We start from the raw sequence: 17,329 nt of genomic DNA on the forward strand, positions 1-17,329 counted from the left end.
AAAGTGAGCAAGCCAGGCGTGGCAGCACACGCCTGCAGTCCCAGCTACTTGTGCAGCTGAGGCAGGAGGTTCTCTTGCACCTGGGAGTTCTTTTTCAGGTATTTTAAATTATAACTTCAACTATAGGCCTATCAACATATCTATACCATGTTGTAAGAGAATTTATGCTTTTTGAGGAATTGATACTTTTTATCTAAGTTGTCAAATTTATATTTGTAGAGTTGTTTGTATTCTCTTTTTATTCTTTTGATGTCTTCAGAGTCCATAGTGGTATCTCCTGTTTCATTCTTCATACTGGCAATTTGCCTCTCCTCCATAGGCTTATCAACTTTATTGATCTTTTTATAGAACCAGCTCTCATTTACTTGACTTTTCTCTATTGTTTTTCGTTGTCAATTTCCTTGATTTCTACTTTTATCCTTATTATTTTCTTTCTTTTGCATACTTTGGGCTTCTTTTGCTTTTTCTTTTCTAGTTTATTGAGGTAGGAACTTGATTTGGGAATTTCTTCTTTTCTAATGTAAACATTTGGTGGCATAAATTTTACTCTCACTATTGTTTTAGATGCATCCCACAAATTTTGATATGTTGTCTTTCCATTTTCATTCATTTCAATGTATTTTTGAAATTTCTTTGAGACTACCTTTCTGAACCATGAATTATTTAGCATTGTGTTTTCAAGTGTTTGGAGATTTTCCTGTTATTGATGTCTAGTTTGATCCTATTGTGTTCTGAATACACACTGTGTATGATTTTGATTGTTTTAAATTTGTTGAGATTTGCTTTGTAGCTCAGGTTATGGCACATCTTGGTAAATGCTCCATGAACAATTGAATAGAATGTGTATTCTGCTGTTTTGGGGTGGAGTGTTCTATAAGTAGTTCCTTTCGGTTGATCATGTTGTTGAGTCCATAAAGGCACGGGAAAAACACTGTGGGTGACTTGGGGTAATAGGCTTCGGTTAAATCCTAGGTTAGTCTAAGGCGACATACCACCGCTCGCTTTCTTAGCTTCTCACAAGCCCCAGCCCCACAATCTCTACATCACTTCAACATGGCCGCCCACAGGCCAGAGTGTCTGCATGGGCGCCGCCATAGTGGCGTCAAGCCTAAGTCACTGAACCGGCAGCGGGTTTGGCCGAGCGCCATGTTGACTACTGGCAACCTTCGTCCACAAAGACACTGCTGAGCATGCGCACATCCAGGCAGCGCCGTACTGAGTCCCGCTGGTCTTGGGATGCAAAAGGCAGTAGGTCGGTTTCTAGTTCTTGCGACTGTTATCACCGCCCGAGGCAAATGACCACTCTCCCCAGAAAGTTTGGGTGAGGGGCAGGGAGTGCAGGAATGGGAGCATCTATGGGCTGAGTGAGAACGCTCTCTGATGTCTCTGCTGAGCCATCGGGTTAGCGATGGGGGCGGTCACTGGATGGAATAGTGGGGGTTGGAGCGATCTCTGATTGTGGATCTGCGGGCGGAGCGAGGGCGGACTGTGGGGTCACAGTGGGGTCTCGGTGGTGGATCTGTGGCGAGTGAGGGTGGACTGTGGAATCGGTTGAGGAGGATAATTGTGGAGACCGAGTAAGGAGGGATCTGAGAGGTGAGTAGTGTGTGTCTTAATTGATTTCCTCTCTCCTCTATGCTTACCGGTCTGTTTACATTTTCGTTTCTGACTCACTATGGTATATTTTGTTAGGAATTTTAAAAATATATTGCCGTGGGGTTGCACGTAAGTTTCCATTTTGTTCTCTTTCATATCCAGATTAGTAGCTCCTTTATCATTCGTATTATTATATTTATATATCATTCATTCTTTCTCTTTTAAAAATCGGGCCCCGCTAGCCATGCGCGGTGGCGCACACCTGTAGTCCCAGCTACTGGAGAGGCTGAGGCAGGACGATCTCTTGAGCCCAGAGTTCGAATCCAGCCTGGGTAACATAGCGAGACCCCCCCCCGTATCTAAAACATAAAAATTAAAAAAATAAAAATCAGGCAACTCAAGGGTTTGTCTATTTTACCGGACATTTTGAAATACTGGCTGTTAGTTTCATTTATACTCCCTACTCCCTTTTATATTATTTTTTTCTTTTTAGGTACTTTCTTCTTTTTTCCCCCTTTTGATGTAATTTGTTGTTCTTTCTCTATTTTCATAAGTTTTATACTGGATACATTTATAGTTGTAAAGTTTCTCTAACTACATCTTTGTCTATGAAATGTATAAATTCAATTCGATATTCCACTGTGATCCTGCATTATTTAGGAGAGTTTCTTCATTCCCAGATTAGTAAGATACATTTTAATTGGGCTTTTTAACAACTTTATTGTACTGTCAGAAAATGTAGACTGTCAATTCTCAACTTTTAAAAATGTATCACGATTTCTTTGAAACCACGTTACACAATGAACTTTGTTCTGTGGATATAAGAGATAAAGTACATTTTGTTTGTATGGTGCAAAGTTCTCTTTATGTATGTTAAATCTAGCTTGATTGTATTTTTCGAATCTTCTTTGTCTTTCCTGATTTTGGTCTTTTGATTTATCATATTCTGGAAGAGATACAATAAAAATCTCTCACTTTAACAATTCACTTTGTATTTCTATGGTTTTTTTTTTTTGCTAGTTTTATTTGTGTGTGTCTGGGGGAGGGAATACATACACCTAATAGTTAATGTATTTTGTACCATTTTTTATTTATTGGACCATTATTACAGGATCCTTTTTTTCCAACAAAAAAAGCACTTTTAACTTTGAATTCCACTTTGATATTTACCTTGCCATCCCTGCTTTCCATTCAATTGCATTGGGATGCTGTATCTTTGCCCAGAGCTTCATTTTATAATTTTATATTAATGTCTCTTTGTTTTAGATGACCTACTTGTAAACAATAGATACCTTTTGTTCTTTCCAAATCTGATCTATAGTCTCTATTGATAGCAGAATTTTACCTCTTGAGCTTAGTGTAGTAATGATTTACCTGATTTTATGCCTTCCATCTTATGTTTACTATTTAACTCTTTTTATTTTCTACTTTTTCTTTTTATACTTTCATTGGATCAATGAAGTTTCTGTTCATTGTTTCCATTCTACATGCCATATAAATTCTGTTTTTTTTCTGAGATAATTAGGAATGTTTTGTCATAGGATATTATTAATTTTCTCTATAATGGCCTGCTTATCATATCATCACATTGTCCTCTTTAATAATGATGTATCTTTTGCAAGAATTATTGCCAAATAGTATTTTCCTATTTAAGATTTCTCTTCTAATTCATCGTACATTTATTTGGAATGCTCCTTGGAATATTTTCCTCAGATGAAGATGGAGATACTCTGCAAGTGCTTTCACTATTGACAATGTCTCTCTGGTGCTAACAGAGTGGTCTTTTAGATGCTATTTCTGTTATTTAGCTTTTATCACTGCAGATGAAGAGTCTTTTGATTTTCTTTATGCTTTCTCTGTAAATAATCTGTTCTTTCACATGTACTTTAGATTTAGAAGTGTTTTCAATGTTTAATCTATCCTTAATGTTCAAGAACTTTCCCAGATTTGTGCATTGATTGGGTTCCTATTTGTGCATGTGGAGAAGTTTGTGTGAAAGGCTGATGGCACAGGCCTAGTTGTAGCCGTGGTGGGAGGTGCGTCTGGGTGCTTTCTAAGGCCCTATGCAGGTACAAGTCTGCCTGCGATTGGGACTCTTGGGATGGCTGATGGAAATGCTAAGTAGTAATACAGGCATGGAGGCCAGTAATGGGGACGCAGAATTGATTGATGAGGGTAAAGGCATTGGAGGCTCTGTGATCAGAGCCTAGAGGATGAGTGACTTGGGGCCCATGAGCAGCACGGAATGGGAATCAGTGATTATTCTGAGGCCTGAGTAATGGCTTCTACGGGTGGGGTCTGTGCAGCAATTGACATTTGGAGCAGATTGATGAGTGGGAGTAAGGAGTAAGGTGCCAGAGTTGGCGATAACTTGACAAGCCTGTGAAGTCAGATAGCATAATAATGTTATATAACAGTATGTCATTTGGATATTCTATAAAGTATGTAAGCAATCCATAATTATTAGATATCAAAATGTTTCTAGCCTTTCTTTGTTATTAGCCATATTGTAGTAAAACTCCTGTATTTAAATCTTTGTGCACTATGATATGGGATGCTTTTTAATGATATAGTTCTAGAAATAAATTTTTGGGGAACAGGTGCATGGGCACTATTGATGTATATATCCATGTGTGACATTGGCACCCTTCCTTCTCTCATCTGTACCTATACTCATCTGTTTTCTCAGATCTCTGCCGCTTTCCCAAAAGAGCCAAAAATGACCAAGTCCCTGGTGAGTTCTTATTTGTTCATCAATTTATTTGTTGCTTTCTTTTATGTTTTTAGTGGATTTTCCGAGGTATCTAAATCCATGTGGTAAGATGACATGCATAGATAAATAAAAACTAAGATCAGAGAAAATGAAGAAGAGACTATCAATTCCAAGCCAAGTTTGGAATATAGCTATATATGAGTTATGTGGTCTTACACAGTTATGAACTTTGAACTGTAAAATTGTCTCTGACCTTCCTAACAGACATAGCAATACTGGGAATTGAATACATGGTTTACATTATTAAGAAGTAGTTTATTTCATCTGTGGTAAAGATTTTCTGGTTCTTGGTGTTTCAGAAAATCTTCAGTTGAATGGTGACAGAGTGTCTTCAACAGCAGCCCTGTTCAAAGTGCACTAACAGGTTTTCTAGTGTCATCTTATAGAGCAATACTTCTCACACTTTACTTGCATATGAATTCAGATTCTAATATAGTAGGTATGGGATGGGATACAAGAGTTTGCATTCCTCACAAATTCCCACAGAATGTCAATGCTACTTGACATTATTTTTTTGTTCTTTTAGTTTTAGCGTATCTATATCGCTGTATTTGCAGTGATTTTCCTATAGACGGAATATAGTTAAGTGAAGTGTTTTTATCCATTCCGCTAAGCTGTCCTTTAATTAGTGTATTTTTATTTGACCACTTCATTTGACATAATTATTGATATGATATGGCTTAAATCTGTCATTTTATTTCTTGTTTTATGTTTTTTTCCTCGGGCATTTGTTTACTTTTTGTTTCTTTTTTTTCCTATGTTTTCCTGTGGATTATTTGAACATATTTTGGAATTCCATTTTGATTTATCTACAGTTTTTTAAGCGTATTTCTTTGTATAGTTTGTTTAACGGTTGCTCTAAGTATTACATTGCACATAACTTATCAAAGTCTACTGGTATCTATATTTTATGAGTTTGAGTGAAGTATAGAAATCTTACTTCTTAAGGCCTTTTATGCTTTCTCATTTATAATATAGATGTCTTTAATGGTTGCTCTAAGTATTACATTGCACATAACTTATCAAAGTCTACTGGTATCTATATTTTATGAGTTTGAGTGAAGTATAAAAATCTTACTTCTTAAGGCCTTTTATGCTTTCTCATTTATAATATAGATGTCTTTAATATTTTCTCTACATATATTCAGAGCCACATCAAGCAATGTTATAATTTTTGCTTCAACTGTTAATGTAGTTTAGGAAACTCAAAAGAAAAGGGAAATCTTTTGTATTTACCAATATTTGTACTCTTTCCCTTGTTGTTTCTCCCTGATGTTCTGAGATTCTTTGTTTCATCATTTCTGTTTTGTTTCAAAACCTTCCTTTAGTCATTCTTACAGGGTAGGTCTGCTAATGACAAATACTAGTTTTTCTTCATCTGAGAATGTCTTGATTTTCCTATCATCTTGAAGAATGTTTTTGACCTAAAGAAAACTCTTAAGTTGACAGTTCTTTTCTTTTAGCACTTCAAACATGTGCTACTTCCTTCTGGCCTCCAGAGCTTCTGATCTTAATTAAAACTGTGTGTTAGTTTTCTGTTCTGCTGCAACAAATTATGACAAATTTAGTGGCTTAAAATAATACATTTTTTTTTTTTTACAGTTCTATTATTCAGAAGTTCAACGTGAGTCTGACTGAGTTGAAATCAGGGTGTTAGCAGGGCCGCATTCCTTACTGTAGGCTCTAAGAAAAGAATCTGTTTCTATTTTCTATGCCTTTTGTAGCTTCTAGTGGCTACCCACATTTCTTAGCTTTTTGACCCTTCCTCCATCTTCAAGGCCATTCATACTGTATCTCTCTAACCACTCCTCCATAGTCACATCTGTTTCTCTGACTCTCTTTTACTGCCTCCTTCTTTAACTTATAAGGACACTTGTGATTATATTGGGCCCACTCAGAGAATTCAGGACAATTAATTTCCGTATTTGAAGGACAGTTTATTATCAACTTCTATTCCATCTAAAACCTGAATTCCTTTTTGCCATCTAACCTAACATATTCACAGTCTCTGGGAATTAGGATGTGAACATCTTTGGGGAGTCATTGTTCTTTTTATCACACACTGTCATTCAAATATTTTTCTCCTGTAGGTAATATGTAGTTGCTCTGACTGCTTTCAACATTCTTTCTTTGACTTTAGTTTTCAGAAGTTTGATTATGATTCTTTATTGGTATGGATTTCTTTGGTTTTATCCTGTCTGGGATCTGCTCAACTTCTTGTAAGTGTATGTCTTTTGCCAAGTTTCAGAAATTTTCATTCATTATTTCTTCAAATACTTTTTCAGCCCCATTCCTTTCTCCTCTTTTTCTGGAACTCCAATGACACAAATGTTAAATCTTTTGTTGTTGTCCCACATGTTCCTGAGGCTCTGTTAATTTTTTTTTTTTCTCAGTCTGTTTTCTCTACATTCTTTAGATTGGATTGTTTTTATTTTATTTCCAGGTTCTCTGAATATTTCTTCTATTGTCTCCATTATTTTACTGAACCCACTCATTGAGTTTTTAATATTGGTTATTTTACTTTTTAGTTCTAAAATTTTTCTTTGGTTCTCCTTTATCTCCTGTTTGTTTGCTGGGAATTTTTATTTATTGAGACTTTTTTTTTTCATTTGGTTCAAGTATGTTTATAATTACTTGTTGAAACATTTTTATGAGGCCTTCTTTAAAATGCTTATCAGATAATTCCAATACATCTGTCACCCCAGTTTTAGTATCTGTTGATTGGTTGTTTCCTCATTCAAGTTGAGCTTTTCCTGGTTCTTGCTTATACAGATGATTTTTTAATGTATTATAGATGTATTGGGCATTATGTTATGAGACTCTAGATCTTATTTAAGTCTTCTCTTTTAGCAGGTGTCCTCTGGGCCATTGTGGGAAGAGTGACCCTGCTGTGCTACTGCCAGGTTGGGATGAATTCCCAGGTTCCCTACTTGAACTCCACTAATACTCTGTCAGGAGAGGAAGGCCTCATTACTGCAGGGTGGGGTTGGAAGTTCAGGTTGCCCAGTAGACCTCTGGTGATACCACCTTGTCTGGAAGAGGGAGGGAGTACCTCATTTCTATTCTCCATATTGTCTTCTCTGACACTGCCAGGGTGGGTGGGGCCTCATTACCTCTCAGAGGGATGAAAGTCTTGGATTCCCACTTGGCTTCCTCTGACACCATAAATGTGGGGATGGGAGGAGTGTCTCATTACTGCTAGGAATGGAAATCCATCCTCCCCAGTTGGTTTTCCCACACTATTCGATTGCAATTGTAGAAGGTACCTCCATATAGCCAGGCAAGAGTAGGAGTCTAGGCTATCCACTGAGTCTTTGCTGATGCGCCTCGGTTTGTTGTTGTTTTTTAATCTGTGGTGTTTGTCTGGAGTAGGTTTTGTCTAAAAGTTTGTCTTTCTAGATTGCCCCTTTCCTAGTCTTCTAGCTAGAGAGAGCAGACTTTTCTTTGGACTTTTTTGTGCGTATTTGTTGGTGTTTCTGGGTTGTAGGCTTTTAGAGCACTTGGTCAGGGGTTTATGAGGCAAAAAAAAAATGACTTAGGGAACTCACTGCTATTTAGTTTCTTGGTTCCTGAGGTCCCTAGCCAGTTTGCCTTTTTTTCTTCACCTTTCAGAATCTCCTTATGTTTGTTTTATGAATAATGTCTATGGTTTATAGATGTACTTAGCAGGATGACTCAGGACAAGTGCATTACTCCATCTTTCCAGAAGTGGAAGCCAGTTCACTGATTTTTGTATAGAGGACTTTATATATTAAGCATAGTCTTATATGGTATTTTTCAATTATAGTTACCTCATTGTCCTTTGTATTTTAACTTTTAAAGGTAAATATTTCATTTCGAATGTCATGAATTGTATACCTGTATTTACTCAAATTGTTCTTTGAATCTTCTTAGAAAAAACAGCTATCATCTATTCTCTTTACCCCTTAAATTCCAACTTCTCAAAGATAATTGCTGTGAACTCAGTTTAACTAATTCTTTCGATATTTACTTTCATGAGTCTAAATAACATGCTTATATTGGTACTTCTTGGCTTTTAGTTTTAAGCAGTATCTACTGACAACACAATGGAAAGTAAGGAGTTAGCTCCCTTTCAGATACTTGGACCCTCAACGTTCACATGCACATTTCTCTTTTACCCTCCTTCTAATATAAATGTATCATAATTTTGGGCAAATCAATAGGCTGTATTATTATGATTATTTTAGCTGTCTTCATAACTGAGCCATTTACTTACCTTTTATGCACTGTTTTTTGTTTTGCCTAGAATTAATAGTTGTCTGGCTTAATCATTTGTTTCATTTTCCATATATATATATACATCTCACTAATTCAACTCCATTCTTCCCAGGCATGTAAATAAATATCTTCTTAATATATTAAAATATATTAAATAGCAGTAACAGTAATCACAAATATTAATATGGTACTTACTATATGCCATGCACTATAAGCTCGCGCTCTCTCTCGCTCTCTCTCTCTCTCTCTCTCTCTCTCTCTCTCTCTCTTAACTAATCTAATCACAACCCTTATGAACTATCTACAATCATTAGCCTTATTTTACAAAGGAGAAAACAGATGCACAGAGAGGTTAAGTAACTTGCCCAAGATCACACAGCTAGTAAATAGTAAACCCAGGCAGTTTGGCTCTAGAATATATGCTATTCAAAGAAACTTCTCTTGGAGTCTTTGACCTGCTCATAGTTGCTCTCTATTTGATACTCAGCTACTGATGTGGGCTCTCCCTTCTACATGATACTAGAAATTCCATTCGTGTTTCTCAAATGTTAGATCTCTTTGTTTTCTAGCTCCTTCTTGATTATGTTTTCCTTTTTAGAACATATTGTCCAGTAGCTTTCTAGAAAGCATGCGTGGGAAGTAAATTTTTTGAGACATTGCATGTCTGGAAATATTGTTATTTATTTTACCCTCACTAACTTCGTAGCTTGGTTGGGTGTGTAATTCTGGATTGTAAATCATTTTTACTCAGAATTTTTAAGCCATTTTTTTTTTTTCACTTTTAGCAACCTTTTAGCAACATTTCTCTGCTTTCTCTTACTGGATGTGGTAGAAAGAATAATAGCCCAAAGGTATCTACATCCTAATCCCTGGGAACCTGTGAATATGTTACCTCACATGGCAAAAGGGTTTTGCAGATGTGATTAAGTTAAGGAGGTGGGGAGATTAGCCTGTATTATCTGGGTGGATCTAATGTAATCACAAGGGTTCTTATAAGTGAAAGAAGGAGGCCAGAAAATTAGAGTCCTCTAGGAAGAGATTTGAAGATGCTACTCTACTGGCTTTGAAGATAGAGGAAGGGGCCATGAGCCTTAACAAGACTGGACAAGGAAAGGAAATGGATTCTTTTGTAGAGCCTCCAGAAGGAATGTAGCCCTCCCAGCATCTTGATTTTAGCCCAGTGGGACCCATTTTGGACATGTGACTTTCAGAATTATGAACATAATAAATTTGAGTAGTTTTAAAGCCAAAAAATACAGGTGTCCTCTAGAAGCTGGAAGAATCAAAGAAATGGATTTTCCCCTACATTTTCCAGAAGGAATGCAGCCCTACTGAGAGCCAGATTTCAGTCCAAGTACAAAGCATTTAGGAATCTCCAAGACCACCCTCAGGTGCAGTAATTCACTAGAACTCCTGGAACTCAGAAAAGCCATTATGTTCATGTTTACAGTTTATTACAGTGAAAGGATGAGGATTAAAATCAGCCAAGGAAAGAGGTGCTTAGTGCAGCATCAGGGAGAGTTCCAGATGTGAGCTTCCAGTGGTCCTCTCCCAGTGGAGTCATGTAGACAGCACTTCTCCCAGCAATGATGTGTGACTGTATGCATGGAGTACTGCCAACCGGGGACGCTGCCCTGAGCCTTGATGTCCAGAGTTTTTGCTGAGGCTTGATCACATGGACATGATTGACTAAGCAGATGATTTCAGTACTTCTTCTGGCATTTATAGTTATTCTTAAAAGAAGCACTGGACTGCCACAAGCTCCTGCATCTCATGTGGATATGGCAGTGCCTAAATAGAGCCCTCACCTTCATATATTAGGCAGTTTATCCATTGAAAGTATACATTTCATTGATTTTTAGTATATTTACCAAGTTGCACAACCGTCATTATAATCAATTTTAGACATTTTCTTTACCATCTTGATGGGTTTGAGGTGCTATCTTGTAGTTTTGATTTGCATGTCCCTAGTGACTTGTGATGTTGAGCATCATCTCATGCTTATTGACTGTATGTCTTCTTTGGAGAAATGTCTATTCAAGCCCTTTGCCCATTTTTTACTTGTTTGTTTTGTTTTTTTTATTGTTGTTGAGTTGTAGAAGTTCTTTATGATATAATATATTGTATCATATTAAAAATAAGGTCCTAAATATCTTGTTTCCACCCCACAATCTTGATCCTTCACATTGAATAGGAGTTTATTTTTACAGGGATCAGTGTCATTCAAGGATGTAACTGTAGACTTCAGCAGGGAGGAGTGGCAGCAATTGGACCTTGCTCAGAAAAGCCTGTACAGGGATGTGACGCTGGAAAACTATTTCAACTTGATATCAGTGGGTAAGCACAGCTCTGCTGGGTATCTAACAGTCTATACCTAATCGAGTGTTTTGTTTCTCAGTGGAATTTCTGAAATCTGTGGTTTTTCTGAGGTATGTGGAACTTCTAAAGACTGCAGGACATCTGAAGTATGTAATGGTTTTGTCCATATTGTGTCCCATGTTTTTGATAATCTCTTTTGGGTGTTGTGAATATAACTGTTTCCAGTGAACTTTTCTAGAAAGCAAGAGGAATGCTTTATTGTATGGCCTGTGAAACCAAGTCCTCTGTCATTTCCCATTAATAGGATGTCAAGTTCCCAAACCAGAAGTTATCTTCAACCTGGAGCAAGGAGGGGAGCTGTGTGTGTTGGATGGTGGGCTCTCCTGTCAGAACTGTTCAGGTGAGCAGGGCACCAAGAGCATGCCAGACAGTACGACTCAGCTGCAGCTGCACTGGCAGAGGCCAGCAACTTTGAGGTGCCATTAATGTGATTTTCCTGGCATATTTCTGTACTTTGAGAACTGCTTGCATAGAGTTGATATGGCCCCGGGGATATCTAAATGCTGTCCCTGCTTAGGGGCCCTTCCCATATCAGTGTCTTGTTCTTTGACTTTTTAGGAGGGAATATGTTACAATTACTGGTACTTTGGATCGTATCTTACCCTACATCATCTAGGATCCTGCTTTCTTGCTTTTTTTTTTTTTCTCTTTTCTTAATAAAGAATTTTTATTCTTTTAATCTCCATCAAGGTCTTAGATCCTTTTCTTAATCATTCAAATACTTACAGATCTGCTTTCTTTAAAAATTACCATGAGTCACACTCGGCTCCTACTGTTTTCTTCTCATTTTCTCTCTTTTTCCTTAGTGCTTCAGAATTCTCATCTAGAGATGGGCTTATTTTGTAATCTCCTCGTGTCTTTTCTCTAACTGTTGACTCTGAGAGTACCATTGACGTTTTCTTCCTATTTGGCTGGTGCAACACAACACTGACTTGATCTTTCTATCTAATTTATTTTTTTTGATATTTTACAAAAAGTTTTTGTACTTCATGTGCAGTAGATTGAGTTTATAGTCAATATTGTCATCAATGTGTTAAAGGCCCCCCTCTTATTTTATTTATTCCTTTTAATTCCCACTATCCATACTTATTTTTACTCTTCCCAAAGGCAACTGCTCTAATATATTTGAAATTTTTGCCATCTATTCTTGAATTTGTGGGTTATTTGTAAAGTCTAAATTTTTGGTATTTTTAATTTATAGAAATGGTACTGCTTATATATCCTACTCGATTTCTTTCCTTTTCTTTTTTTTTTGCAAATTGGTCCATGTTGCAATGTGTTTTTCTAGTCCGTTGCTTCTGATTGTTGCACAGCTTTCTGCAGTGTGCATACCTACCACTTTACTTGTCCAGTTTTTCAGCTACTACGAACAGTTCTGCAATAAATTTCTTCACGAACTACTCTTTTTTTTTTTTTTTTTTTGAGACAGAGTCTTACTCTGTTGCCCTGGTTAGAGTGAGTGCCGTGGCGTCAGCCTAGCTCACAGCAACCTCAAACTCCTGGGATCAAGCGATCCTTCTGCCTCAGCTTCCCGAGTAGCTGGGACTACAGGCATGCGCCACCATGCCGGCTAATTTTTTTTTTATATATATATATTTTTAGCTGTCCAGATAATTTCTTTCTATTTTTAGTAGAGACGGGGTCTCGCTCTTGCTGGTCTCGAACTCCTGACCTTGAGCGATCCACCCGCCTCGGCCTCCCAGAGTGCTAGGATTACAGATGTGAGCCACCGCGCCCGGCCCCATGAACTATTCTTATAAGAAATGAAAATTTGTTGGGGAAGACTAGTGGGATTGCTTTATCATTGGGTATACTAATACTTAATATGACTAAGTATAACCACGTTATTTTCTAGATTGGGTACGTCATTTGACAATCCCTTGTACATTGCACAAGGGTATTAGTTCCCCACATCCCTGCCTATACCTAGTGTTATGCAGATTTCTAAGAATTTGGCTAATCTAATGGGTTTTAATTTCTAATTATTGTTTTAACTTGCATTTCTCTAATTACAGAATATTTTAAATAGCTTACCCTGTATCCTTCATTTTTTATGTTTGACTGCTGATATCTTCTAAGCCCCATCCTTCTCTCTTCCCCCTCTGCCCCACATTTGGAAAAACTGATAAGAAAGCCCAAGTGTTCTCTCCCTTGGCACTGAGGGGAAGTTGAAACCACATGTGGAAACAGTCAGCCCAGCCCCACCCCTCGACCACCATAAACACCCCTGCCCTTGCTCTCTCCCCCAAAAGCCTTTTCATACCCTCTTATTGTGTGTGTCCCATCATCATTCTTAACATCTGAACCAAGTTTGGGATAGGATCCATTTCTCCTCCGCAGGTGACTTACAGCTGGGGCAGTGAGCAGGATGGCCAGACAACCACCCCCTCAGGGGTCTTTCTCTTCTTCCTACTGCTACCTACTGGAGAGCATGCACTTAGCCTCTGTCCTATCTGTGTCCAACCTATGTAAGAAATTATAATTGATATTTAGTGACAGATGTAAGGGACTGGGACCCTCCTTAAAGTCACCCTGGGCCATTTGTCTCAGCCTGAACCTATCTGTGTCTCAGATTGAATTATGTGTCTCAGTTCCAGTATAAGCTGTGACTGGTGGTTGGCTCATGGGAACGACTTTTACTGTGCAACTGTTGGTTATATGTCTCAGCCAGGAATTTGCCCCATTGTGCAGAGCTCTCAGGAAAAAGCCCAATGCCTTATGCATGTAAGGGATCACCAAGTGGCTGCTTGTATGAAGGAAGACAAGTTACAATGCAGCTGCTAAAAGCAGTTGGCTCACCTTTCAAAATTTTGTCATATACTATTGTGTACTTTTCCTTCTGATCCATCTTCTAACAATTCATTCTGCTCTTCTACTAATTTTTCTCTTTTAGGAAATACCATTTAGATGCCTTCCTCTTCTTACTTCCTAGTGATACCACCTAAAGCCATGTCTCATGCCTGGATTATTCTAACCCTATTTGGATGTGATGATCCCATTTTTTTAACAGTTCATCTTAGATGTTATTGGTAGATTTTATTACTTAAAACATTGTGTACTACATTTATCCTGTCATAGCTATATGAAGGAAAACTAAAGTTACTACTCATTATCTAACATGAGACAAATTCTTCTCTCAGTGGGTTTGTAAGCTAAAGAAAGAACATGGTCTCATCTTTGTAATTCACATTTCTCCCTATTTAGTTTCTATAACCATGTCTACTCCATTTAACATTTTCTTTAATGTTCCCACTGCATCTGACTCTTGGATTATTTTGTGATCTATCTGCCTATTCAAATACTACATTTACTTATACTTTGTGCTCAGGTTTCACTTGCTCCTTAAATTGGACTTATTACAGCCTATGTTGCTTTTTCCCTTTTCTAATTCTCCAACTCACAGAAATTCAGAAAACTACATTAAATTATACATCTGAGTCTTTTACCCTTGTACCTTTTTAAAAAAAATTCTTTTCATGAACACCTGTATACCAACCAAAGATGTAGTTTTTTTGTATGAAGTGGGGAATGGGGCAATGGTGGAGGGTAGGCAGTTGGCCAAGTGTCCCTCCATGTAACCTTTTCTTCACCCTCACCTGGACCCCAAGCACTGCCTCAAAAACCTAGGATTCCTCAGAAGACCATTCAAAATGCATTTCTTTAAGCCAACTCATGTTCACACTCTTTAAGGATTAAGGAGACAGCAGAGATTAAGATGAATGATTGGGAATGGAGAAATGTAGGATGGTGCAGAGGAAGGGAAAAGGAAGAAACTGACCTTTATCGAGGGACTTATGTCCACCAGGTATTTTGCTAGATTCCTTAAGTATGCATTAAGAGAAAAGAATTTAAGTTATATGTATTTACAGAGGCCTGGTACCCTGCCATGGCTTTCTAAAGCCAATCCCATCCCCCACTTCCCTACTGGACCCTGCCCCAGCAATTCTCGCCTCTCTCCTGTCTCAGTCATCCCTTGCCTGGATCACAGCTCTAGCTTCCTAATGACTTCCACACCCATTCACAGCGTATTCTCAAACCATCTGCCAAGTGACCCTTCTCAAAACAAAAGCCAGATCATATCTCTACTCTGCCCGGAACCTGGAATAATTACCCATTAAGCTCAGAGTACAGGGCAAAGCACTTCACAGGCCTGCAGGGGCCGCATGCTCTCTGCCAGATCCTCGCCTCCTGGTCTTCCCTCACTCTCTCTCTCTGCTACAGCCACCCTGGCTCCCCGCTGTCCCTGGAAAATCCCAAGCGCACTCCTGCTTTGGTGCCTTTGCATTGGCCATGCCCTCTGCCTGGCACGCTCTTCCCTGGACACGTGCAGGGCCCAGTCCCTACCTCTCTCACGCCTTCACTCCAGGGTCGGCTTCTCAACAAGGCCCACCCTGAATTCCCTATTTCATGTTGCAGCCCACCCACACTCTTGAACACTCCAATCTCCCTTCCTTTCATATAAATTCATATGTTGAAGTCCTAATCCCAGTATCTCAAAAAGAGACCTTATTTGGGAATAGGGTCATTGCCAATATAATTAGATAAGGTGAGGTCACAGTAGAGTGGGCCCGTAATCCAGTGTGACTGGCATCCTTAGAAAAAGGGAAATTTGGACACAGAGACAGACATGCACACAGGGAGAAAACCATGAGAGGATAAAGTGCTGCCACAAGCCAAGAACTCCTAGAAGCCAGGAGAGGGCTTGGAGCAGATCCTTCCTAGAACATTCAGAGGGAGATGGCCCTGCCCCTGCCTTGATCTCAGATTTCTGGCCTCCAGAGCTGTGAGAAAATAAATTTCTGTTGTTTAGACCACTAGTTTGTGGTACTTTGTTATAGCAGCCCCAGAAAATGACTACACTTCCCTGCTTTGCTTGTCCTTCTTTCCATGGAACCTCCTAGTGTACTGCATATTTACTTTTTAAAAAATCCTTTTAATGTCTATTGTCTATCTCCTCCTTCCGGATTATAACCAGGTCTATTGTGTCCACTGATGTATAACGTAGTAAGTATTAAACGAATGCTTTCAAATGAATGAATAAATGAAAAAATTTACCTCCTTTCCTCTGCATTTTCAAGAAACCATCATAAAATTCTACCTTACTTTTTTATGCCTTAGCTCTCAAACTTACTTTTCTCTGACTCTACTCCATCCCCACCCTGCCTTACACATTCCCACTACCTGTTTTCCTACCCATACAGACAATAATATTAATAACATGTTGGTTTTGTCCCTATAATGAGAGGCATGTGGCCCAAAACGGTGCAGTTACATCCATGCTGCACGTATTTAATCATAGTAGCCCTGTAAAGCAGATATTGGAATCCCATTTTATGGATGGAGAAACTGAGGCTCATAAAATTAAGTGACACACCCATGGCATCCAGTGTATAAAATGTTGACCTTCACATGGAAGCTTTCTAGAAGGAGAAGTGGCATCTTCACCTGTGTATTGCAAACTCACAGGCCACAGCAGGTGCTCTGGGAACACTGCTGACCTCTCCACTGCGTCACCACTGGCAAATGGAAAAGCTGGACTGGAGCACAGGCTGCCGCCACAGCCCACACCCTTGCCAGACAGCCCACTATGCTGGCACAACACAGGCCACATCACAGCTTCTTTTCATTTTTACCAAAGTTTTTCAGTACCCTCACCTCCTACCATCCACCCAAAACATTTTCCCATTCCCTCGGCCCTAAGTAATTCACGTTGAAACTCCCGGGGCACCCTCATATCTACAATATGCATGCAGAGGGATTTTGTCTTCACTTTTTTAAAATAGGATCTCATACACACATATGTGCCTCTTGCTTTTCTCATTCAGCAATATTCCTGAAAACTCCTTCAGATAAACTGGTTTGGCTCTAAATTATTCTCTGTAATAGCTACATGGTATGAATGCACCACAATTTATTCAACCGTATGCCATTGCTGGATATTCAGTTTATTTCCAGGCTTTGTTGGTTGGTTTTTGTTGTTGTTGTTGTTGTTAGTGTTGCTACATTAAGTATTCTTACAGAGGTGATATCTAAGTATAGATTCCCTGGGATGAGATTACATTAAAGAATGGAAAAACAAATACCACGTGTACTCACTATTAAATTGGAGCTAACTGATACACATAGAAGGAAGTAAAACTTAATGGAAATCAAGCAAGGGGAGGAGGAAGGAGGGAATGGACAAAACCCTACCTAATGTGTACAATGTACAGTATCTGGGTGATGAGCACACTTATAACCATGACTCAAGCATTATAAAAGTGATCCATGTAACCAAAAATATTTGTACCCCCATAATACTTTGTAATTAAAAAAAAGTATGGGCCAGGCACGGTGGCTCAC

At 38.6% G+C, this 17,329-nt stretch overlaps 2 protein-coding genes across 3 annotated transcripts in view; one reads left to right on the top strand and one right to left on the bottom strand.

Moving 5' to 3' along the window:
- The window catches only part of LOC105816401 (zinc finger protein 658B-like), a 550,416-nt gene that overhangs the window by 458,147 nt on the left and 74,940 nt on the right, over positions 1-17,329 (bottom strand). The gene's annotated exons all lie outside the window — the stretch shown is intronic.
- Positions 1,286-17,329, top strand: part of ZNF484 (zinc finger protein 484) — a 21,507-nt gene continuing 5,463 nt past the window's right edge. The window contains exons 1-3 of one of the 2 annotated variants that reach the window (XM_012651819.1): positions 1,286-1,401; positions 10,819-10,945; positions 11,232-11,327. In XM_012651819.1, the coding sequence (XP_012507273.1) occupies positions 1,381-1,401; positions 10,819-10,945; positions 11,232-11,327 (244 nt within the window). In that variant the 5' untranslated portion in view covers positions 1,286-1,380. Of the gene's footprint in view, positions 1,402-4,289; positions 4,331-10,818; positions 10,946-11,231; positions 11,328-17,329 lie in introns of those variants that run through there. The other variant, XM_012651820.1, reaches the window with a different exon arrangement.

This window comes from Propithecus coquereli, unplaced genomic scaffold (genome assembly GCF_000956105.1).
Source record: "Propithecus coquereli isolate 6110/MARCELLA unplaced genomic scaffold, Pcoq_1.0 Scaffold370, whole genome shotgun sequence".
NCBI classification, from domain to species: Eukaryota; Metazoa; Chordata; class Mammalia; order Primates; family Indriidae; genus Propithecus; species Propithecus coquereli.